This window comes from Macadamia integrifolia, chromosome 8 (genome assembly GCF_013358625.1).
Source record: "Macadamia integrifolia cultivar HAES 741 chromosome 8, SCU_Mint_v3, whole genome shotgun sequence".
In the NCBI taxonomy this organism is placed as follows: domain Eukaryota; kingdom Viridiplantae; phylum Streptophyta; class Magnoliopsida; order Proteales; family Proteaceae; genus Macadamia; species Macadamia integrifolia.
In genome coordinates this window covers 4,111,688-4,121,068 of record NC_056564.1, presented here as the reverse complement: position 1 = coordinate 4,121,068, position 9,381 = coordinate 4,111,688, and the positions used below count along the sequence as shown (strand labels likewise).

At 37.3% G+C, this 9,381-nt stretch overlaps 2 protein-coding genes across 3 annotated transcripts in view; one reads left to right on the top strand and one right to left on the bottom strand.

The window, feature by feature from the left end:
• Positions 1–1,240: 1,240 nt before the first annotated feature.
• LOC122087715 lies at positions 1,241–7,453 on the bottom strand. Of its 2 annotated transcripts, XM_042656922.1 has the most exons (8): positions 7,078–7,453; positions 6,728–6,826; positions 6,578–6,628; positions 5,620–5,667; positions 3,625–3,810; positions 2,736–2,808; positions 2,554–2,609; positions 1,241–1,461 (listed from the first exon to the last, which is right to left on the bottom strand). In XM_042656922.1, exons 5-8 carry the CDS (start codon positions 3,684–3,686, stop codon positions 1,347–1,349), a joined length of 306 nt encoding a protein of 101 aa, XP_042512856.1. In that variant the 5' UTR covers positions 3,687–3,810; positions 5,620–5,667; positions 6,578–6,628; positions 6,728–6,826; positions 7,078–7,453; the 3' UTR covers positions 1,241–1,346. The 2 variants fall into 2 exon arrangements, with proteins under 2 accessions (XP_042512856.1, XP_042512857.1); XM_042656923.1 differs by lacking the exon at positions 5,620–5,667.
• A 1,265-nt stretch (positions 7,454–8,718) lies between these two features.
• LOC122086180 (psbP-like protein 1, chloroplastic) overlaps positions 8,719–9,381 on the top strand; it is a 4,253-nt gene continuing 3,590 nt past the window's right edge. Inside the window, exon 1 of the mRNA XM_042654908.1 lies at positions 8,719–9,085. Within this exon, the coding sequence (XP_042510842.1) occupies positions 8,899–9,085 (187 nt within the window). The 5' untranslated portion in view covers positions 8,719–8,898. The remainder of the gene's footprint in view (positions 9,086–9,381) is intronic.

Below are 9,381 nucleotides of genomic sequence, written 5' to 3'. Positions count from 1 at the left end.
AATGGGATACCCGCACTTCATCAAAAGGGGCCACATGTCGAGGACGAGAGAGAGAGAGAGCAAAGCCATAATATTTGGAATTTAAATCCATTTTAACTCCTACAATGCCTCTCCACGGATAATTGTTGAATTTTAAAATGTATAAATATGACGTGTATAAAGAGAATGAATAAGGATTGAACGATTAATAAATGAGGAAGAGCCAAATCCATCAATCGATTGTTTTGATCTGATTTGAATTGAGTCGAATGGATTGTGATTTTGTATAATGTTTTTTTAGTTTCTTTTCAATCTTTTATCCGGTTTTTTGGGTCCACTCAATTGGTCCAATTTGATCAATAATAATGATTATTATGAAAGACCATGAGCTAGAATTAATGATATGCCATTTGATACACCATAATCCATATAGATGGAATTTGGATTTACTATACATATGTTTACCTGGATGTACATGTGAGAATCCTATATCTATCCCTTTCGCTTCCATATATACCCCCCTATTTGAATCTCAGTTCAGATTGAAATATTGTGAGTGAGACAAGTTTCCATATCAAGGCTCAATCCAATGAAACTCCTTTTGTTTTGGGGCTAAGATCTTATTGTGATGCCATCCCCTTGTTTCTTTTTCATTTATGCTGCAGTAGCTGAATTCATTAGATACCGATTCCTTTATATCAAAAAGGTGTCTCCCATTTATGTGAGTATAACATTACTAAAGTAAAAATAAATGAAGGAGCAATACCAAGCCTCTTCATAAAACAAGAAATGTAGTATTGCTCCTTCAACAACTCATATACACTACGAATCTAAGTCTGAACTTTCAACAACAATTAGGTCCAGAGGAAAGTGCTATGGGTTTTGACTTATATAGATAAAAAATGATGAATGGGATTGCGACACTCCACTCGCCACCAATGCAAAAGGATGCCATTGAAAATAATGTAATGCTAGTTCACTCTTTACCCTGGTATTGAATCTTCATATGTACGTCAAGGTGAACGTATATACAGCAGATCCAAACTCATATAGATAGATGCTCTTCAAAGAACAGTAAGAATCTTCTTTGGTAACGGGGCCTTGTTATCATTTAGCATTTGTTATGTTTCGCACAGGCATCCTGTACAGAATAGCAGGTTACAGATCTTTTCTAAGGATTTAGATTATATTATTGAGAGAGAGATCTAGTGACAAAAACCAACGAACACAAAAGGTTTCTCAGGATGATCTAAGGAACTAGTGACAGAGAAAAATAATCCATCCATTTCGGAAGAACGTAAAATTTTCAATTAAGTCCCTCAAATCATAATCAATGGTTCGAACTACAATACGCTACTCAACCAACATCAAAATTCTATACTAGGTCCACAATGTTCAATTGTTTTTGTGGCAAGTGTTAGAATGTCAACAAATGCACTGAATGACGCACGGAGAAATCTTGCCTCCACAGCCTCAAAATGCCTGAACCAACAAAAGAACATTACCTTGTTAGAAGAAGAAAAAGAAAAAAAAAAAAAAAAAAAGAACATTATGAGAGAGAGAGAGAAGAAGAAGTGATTTGTGATAAAGTATGAATAGCCGAAGAAAGAAAACTAATAAACTACATGATTCTTATGGCCAGTACCTACAATGCACAAATGCTAACCTCTTTTGGATAAAAAATCATAGGGAAAAGGCTGGGCACACCGCCCACATGCTGCAAGCTAGCATCTACTGTCTTTCTCTCTCTCTTCCCCCCTTTTATCAACTATTTTTAATCACATAATTCCTTGGACAATCAAAGAATTATGATTGAATAAACTACATAACAAAAAACAGATAATGTGGAACCCTCCTTCTTGCATTGCTACGTTTGTGTGGTAACAAATTGAATGACATTTTACTACAGTATTGGTAGGCAATTAGACCTTGGAGTTCCCTCCATGTCAAAGGATGAACTTTAGAAATCTTCAATGGCATAGTGAACGTAGCATGTTTTTGTAAGATCTTTGGTCTGGATGGAGTTCCTAGGCTGGTTCTTAAAACAGATGCCAAAGGTTTTATTATCTCCCAAGTAGAAAGGGGAGAAAAAAACTGGAGGGAATACTAAAAAGAGGGGAAGAACCTAAGTAGTAGAGAAGAGTAAAATCTGATACATGAGTTCTGGATAAAAGTTCAGCAGTTAATATTTTCAATATTCATTTTGGCACCGGTTTTGCTCTCGCAAAATGAAATATCCTGAGATTTTATCCAAGTGATGACTGATGAAAAATTTAGTAAAGACAACCAAAGTTTGAAAATTTAAGAAAAGTGAAAAAATTAGAATTGGACCAGACTCTTAAATTCTTAAAAACAAATAAATGAGCTTATTTTAGATTAGTGGGAAATAAGCGTTGGATTGAGATCTATACATGTGGGTCTTTAATCCAATGGGTTTACATTACCAAATGTTGGCTGGCATATCACAAATCACAGTAGCAGAAATTTTAACAGATAAATCTATCTCCACAATGGATGATAAATTAAGTCTCAGTGAAAACAAATGAGATAATCAGTAAGTGCAGAGAATCTTACACTAAGAGCTTTCCATTAAAGACTGACATCTGCCTTTTCACTTTGTCTGGCTGCAACTGCAATTCAAGATAGAAGTTAAATAAAAAAAACAAAAGCTTTACAAATGTTGTTCAGAAACTGACAAGTTGTCAAAGAAAATATACACCAATTAGATAAGTTATTAAAGTTAACCCAGGCACTACCTCCTTATCAACAGCTAATGCAGCATATACCATGGATGCATTCTTCTCAGATGCATAATCTACTTCCAGGTCACTGCAGACAAAATTTTAATAAATGACAAGCAAAACACTAAAGTTTCGAAAAAAGGATATGCAAAAGAACAGTTGTGAAGCAGTACAAAATAAATTACTGCATCACAAGTGCAAACGTCTGATTCCTATTTCTCTCTCTCTCTTCTTAATTGAGCTTCTGTTATATTCATCATATAGTTATGGGGGCAGATGGGTAAGAAAAGAAAAGTGGTTGTAACCAAGAAGAAAAATTACTTAACATTTGCTGCATTTAGCACATATCTTTGTAATTGGAAACAATTTAAAGGTGGAGAAATCATCGAGATTATAGAAAATCATCAAAGTCTTCACATATATTTGGATGGTAAAAAACTCCCATAAAAGGCCAACAACAAAATCAGGTTGCTTCTTTGAGTACAGATAGAGACTACATACTATGTTGCCTGCTCACATTTGTAGATCATTGCCTACATGGTGAAGTTATGTGATCCCCATTTTACTATATGGTTTAATTTACTATTGAGGTTTGTAAGTACACAACTCCACAGTCCACACACTATGTATAATTGAGCATGCAATGTGTGGATAAAAAAAAACTATGGAATTTCAAAAGGGTAATTGCATAGGACAATGGCCTTTTAGCAACACAAAAAAAAAGGAGGACAATGACCATTACACCTGGGCAATATCTTCACTAAAAATTAAAAACTAATTTTATGAAATAAATAAGACTGTTTTCAGCTTTAAACATGTCCTGAACTTGTTTTCTTGTGTATCATCTACCCAGCAACAAAAATAACAAAACTTATGCAAGGCAGAAACAAAGAGAGATTCTGACCAACTGAATGCCCATTCAGGAAGCATTCCTTCATCCGCTGGTTCAGAAATGACAGAATCCATCTACAGAGACAACAGAGAACAGAAAAGGCCTTCAGAATTATGCCTCCTCTTAATCTCTTGTCTGGAAAGGCTCTTTTAAGGCCTTTTGGGCCCCAACAGATTGATGGGAAGAACAGCTACAACCCTGTTTCAAAAAATATACTGAAAAGGTGAGGATGATGGAATTCTCGCCCTTCCAAGTATGAAAGGAATGACATGCATACAGTAATTATTTTATGAGAGAAAAGCATAGAGTAATTTTTTTTTTTTATGCAAGACAAGCATACAATAACTTTTTTTATGAAAGACAAACATACGGTAATTTTTTTATGTGAGACAAACATAGGGTAATTTTTATCAGAGAAAAGATATGGTAATTAAAACTATGATAGAAATTGTTGATGCAATGGCTCTTGAAATGGTTGAACCAACATGATCAGGTTCGGAAATCCAAGACCAGAGGGAACCCGCCTAACCCGAGTTTTGGTCCAATAGGGGCTGGAAGTAGTTTATTTAGTTGGGATTATTTTTTTTTCATTTAAAGTTTATATTGTTAGCGTGTCGGTAGATAGAGAGTGGGTTTGTTTCAAACTCTACCATCACTTTGGAGTTTGAATAGAAGTCCTTTTTTTTCCTTTATATATATATACATTTTTATTTTTTTTTTGGTAACATTTTTTCCTTTATATTTACATGTAATCAATGATGAGGAATTGGAATAGAATATAGAGTTGAGATTTGAGTTTTCCTCACTGGTGGTTGAGTTACTGGAATGTGCTTTTCGTTGGAGTGGTCGACAACATCTCTTTTCATTGTTCTCCCCATAACCCAATGAAAGCCAGTGCATATAAAGCAGGGGCAGCCTACCCATGATTGCTAGTACTTTTAAAAGCTCCAGTCAATGGGTACCCAAACACTCCTCTATGTAGGTTTCTATGGTATAAAGCAGAGTTCTATGAAGCTCAAGGACTCTTGGATTTCTCAGCCTAACTCCCTTCATGATGTCATTTGACACAATCATGGGTAAATGTTGGGGAATAAAATGGTTGGTTCATCATAGAATAACATGAAGCCAAAAGCCACCAAATTCAGATCAACCCAGGTATCCAAGTAATCCCATAGGCACCGGAGGTAGCCTGCACTTAGGCAACAAGGCGTCGACCTATTTTTTTTTTTAATATAGCTATTATATCTATTGTGGCAATGATATAATTATGCTTAATAGCTTATCAAGAATCTACACTTTAAGCAAAAGACAGGAATCAACACTTTAAGCAGCATCAATTGTATGTTTGTATAAGCTACATAAACACATACATTTTCCAATTAGTACAAACACAACACAAATATGATCAGAAATTGTACTAAATTCATAAGCAAGCTCATAGTTGGACTTAAAAACTAAAAGTAATCCTAGGGCAACCAGTTCTATATGTGGACACATTGACAGAACTAGAAGTGATCCAAATAATATTAGCTAACAAAAATTTTAGCTTGAGCATGTAAGAAGAACATGAATTTCTCACAACCAATAACCATACTTAAAAGTTAACAGAGAAGAAGACAGGAAAAAGAGAAAAAAAAGAAGAGAAGAAGAGTGAAAGACAGAGCTTCATGCCTATATACCAAAGGGAAAACCAGAGAAGAAGAAGAGGACGAGGGGAAAAGATGGGGAGGGTGTTACTCCCTTATGGATATAACATAAAACCTTAAATTCCCAATTCTGAATTATAAACCGCAAAGATCAAATTGCTATGCAATTGAATATAGGTCAAATCTTGTTTCTAATTAGATTGCCTCCAGAGTCCACCGGCATACCTTCTCTAGATAAGCAGATGTTAAGCATTGGGTAAAAATACATGCCATCTGATTAGGTGTCTAGAAGCAATCTCTACGTTAAAGCATTGGGAGAGCAAATAATGATAAAATGACTGCAGAGCGAAGGAAGACTTACAGGTATATCGAACAAAGATAAATCTTTCAGCCAATCCAATCAAATCTGCTGAGAAAGAAAAAAAAATTACTTCAAGAGTAGCACTTCTTCTACCCAAAAAATAAAACAAAAAAAAGTGGCACTGAGAATGAAGTCCACATAATTAAAAAACCCAAAGGGGGGGGGGGATGACTAAAGAGTCGGACAGAAGGGTGAAGGGTGGGTGGGAAGACAACCGCCGATAAGCGTAAGGAGGAGGTTTAGTAGGAGAAGGTGGAAAAGGGGGGGGGGGCATGGGAAGAACTGAGTAGAAGAGTAGAGGAGGAAGAACAAGAAAAAGATGGGGATGAAGATGAAGAACAAGCAGCAGGAAAAAAAATTAAGACTGATCGGAGGAAGAATGAAGAAGCTGCCGGAGAGATCTCACTGAGGAACACGCCGGAGTAGTTCCGTTGGTGCCTTCAGTCTTTAGCTTCACAGCCAGGGTTCTTTCTCGGAGGAACTGAGAACTTCTGGTTCTCGTTTCTCACTTGAATTCTGGTCCTTCTGGAGGTACCGTTGAAGAAAAAGCTAAGTCACCGTTTGACAAGGCAGAAACATAAATTCATGTTTCTGTTATTTTTTGGGTGTTTGATAAACTTGTTTCTTGGAACATTTTTTGCACACAGTGAGCCATACATATGCCGGTATGATAAACAAAAAGAGTTTCTTCCATACACCATAAAGTACCAAATCCAGGAAAAATATGCTCTTCAAGAAGAAATTTCTATATAAACATATATTTGATCAGAGATTCCATTATATAAGTGTGGAAATGAGAGGGAAGACTCCAGTTTAACACCACAAACAATGTGGGCAAACATTCAAAGGGTTAAAAGTTAAAAGCAGAGACTCAAAATCAGAAAGCAGGTACAATAAAAAAGAACAGCAATAGAATTTGCAGATAACCAGTAATGTAAAATAATTCCAGATCACAAACCTCAACGAAATTCGTCAATTTGAGATCCCTATTGACCACCAATCGATGAACCTGGAGAGCAATCAATAGCTCTACATATGAAGAAAACCGAAAATCACCAAATGAAAAGGGAAAGGGTGTAAGATAAATAAAGATTTATTATGATACGACCTCGTATTCGACTTTGTGTTTCTCAGATTCCTTGAGAGGGACGTAATACTTGGCCAGACGCGTCTTCTCTTCCCTGTTCTGTAGTAGAATGAACCGGATCTGCCATTACAGATAAATAAGGGAATCAATCTTCAGAATCTGAAGCTTCCAATCTCTCCAGTAAAGCGAAACGACTGAAGGCAAGATTCATTGTTAAAAATATCGATAAATAGACTGAATGAATCGGAAAGACGAGAAAGAGATAGAAGGCGGTAAAGAATCCCAACAGGGAATGAGAATCTAGGGCACATTTGAGATTCGTGACAGACTAACACATTAGGGCAAAAATCAGAGAAGGGTTCAATGGTTACCTTCTTGAAGCAAATAACCAGATCGAGAGTTGCAGAGCAGTGGAGTCCACTTTTGAGCTTGAGAAGAGTTGCAGAGGGATCACAAGAGAGAGTTTCTTTCAGAAGTTGCAGAGCCCTCACGAAAGTTGTAGAGAGTTAACGGGAGTTAAGGACGCAAAGGAGTCCTGCTGCAGCTTGAGTTGCAGACGAATCCAGCAGAGGAGTAGCAGAGTACTTTCGTGGTGTTTCCAATAGGCGAGAAGAAAATGAGCCCTTTTTTTTACGATAAAAATCCTCTGTTTTTCTTTAATCTTGCACTTCTTTGTTTTGCCCCCGCCAAAATACGACACGTGGATAATTTTAAGTGAATGGTCCAGATGCTTGCTTGGTTGAAACTCTATCAAAACCGGATTGAGGTAAATGAACCGGACCGAGATCGGTATGACCCAACCCAACCCAACCCAACCCGTACAGAAAAAAAATATCCACGTTTAAGAAAAAAAACGAAATCGGAGCGGAGCAGAGAACGGCCGTAAATGGGAACCTACAAAATCCTAATAATTTGATTCTATTGGGTTTTAATTTGAATGGAAACCCTAACCTTTACGAACACAAGTGGATTTACCAGAAATGGCAATTCTCCGATTCGCTGCCGACATTGCGATTTCGCTCTTTCCTTTGCCGGAGATTGAGCAGGTCCGTATTTGAGCTTCTGAGTCGCCTCCATCATCATCTCCTTTGTTTCCATTAAAGGACTATTTTTTTATTTTTATAATTCTCTCTCTCTCTCTCTCTCTCTCTCTCTCTCTCATTTTTTGGGGATTGGGCGAGGATAGGTAGAGAGTAGCTTCTTCTAAGTGACGTAGACAGAGAGATGGGGATAGCAGACAGTTTGCAGGATCGGAAGGGGTTGATTGCAGCGTTGGAAGTATCGTCTGGGTTCGCCGCGTTTTGGTGGCCAGGGGCCCAGGGTGAAGAAGAGAGGAGGAAACGGATTTTTAGGGTTTCAAAATTCAAAATAATGCCTCTGTGCGGATTGGGTTGGGTCATACCTATCTCGGTCCGATTCATTTACCTTAACGCGGTTTTGATAGAGCTTTAACTAAGCAAACATCTGAACCGTCATTCAAAATTGGCCACATATCATCTTCTGTCGGGACAAAACAAATAAGTGCAAGATTAAGAAAAACAAAGAATTTTTATCCCTTTCTTTATTGGGAATACATAGCATTTTTTGTCGATAATTTGTTTGCGGCGACGAACTCATTTCGTCTCTGTTTTTTGGACTATAAATTAATATAAATTTTAATTTATGTTTCTAAAAAGAGCAGAAACAGAGCACGTTTGATAAATGGTATTTAATCTATTTTTTCGTTTTCGATAGTAAAAAAACACAAAAACGCATTTTTAGGAACATGATCAAACGATGCCTAATTGATCGTCCCACAGGACTCACACGTTCATGATCAGCTTCAGTCATCAATACCAAGCCCAAGCCCAAGCCCAAGCCCAATATAAACCGACCAAACAGGCTTTGTACGGGGTAACTCCTAACGACCCATTACTGTAATTATCCCGCGTAAGTAAACCGCCGAGGACAATTACGAGTTTGGACCTGTTTTCATCGCCGTTCGTCCGTTTGAGGAATGGATAAGTCAAGTTGCCCGATCCGAAAAGAAAAGATAAGGTGCCCTTCCATAGGCCACAGGAGAACGAAAGTTAACGTTGCAGCCATTTCAAAAGCTTAAAAAGAAAGAACGCAACAATTTTCTGCTTCTTCCTGTCTCCTTCGCTTCCTCTGCTCAAATCTTTATTCTATCTATATTTAATCGACACACACAGATGATGGCGTCTCTAAGAAATTCACCTGCAATCCATTGGACGTTGGGAAATCCCAATCCCATTGCTTCTTTTCAGGTTCCTCAGCTTGGGCTCCAGAAGCCTGCGTTCTTCTCTTGTTTCAGAAGAGGCCTTCCCTTTCTAGTTAGGGCAGAGTTAACGCCTGCGGCCTCGACTTCCACTCGAAAAGGTTAGGTTTTTCTTACTTCATTCTGTGAATGCACCTTACGTATAGTTTATCCTCCATATTCATGCTAGATTCTGGGATGTAGTTTGTTGGGGAATTTGCATTTAATGTTGAACTAGTGTACTTTCCACTAGTAGCTCATTGATTCCTGGTAAGTGTTCAAAAACGCCTTAAGATCGGACATGCTTTAGCATTATTATTTATATTGAATTGATTGACTTTTGACTGCATATCTATGTACATTTATCTTTTCCTTGTAAATATAAGAAAATGATGCATAAACTCTAGCTTCCAACCCC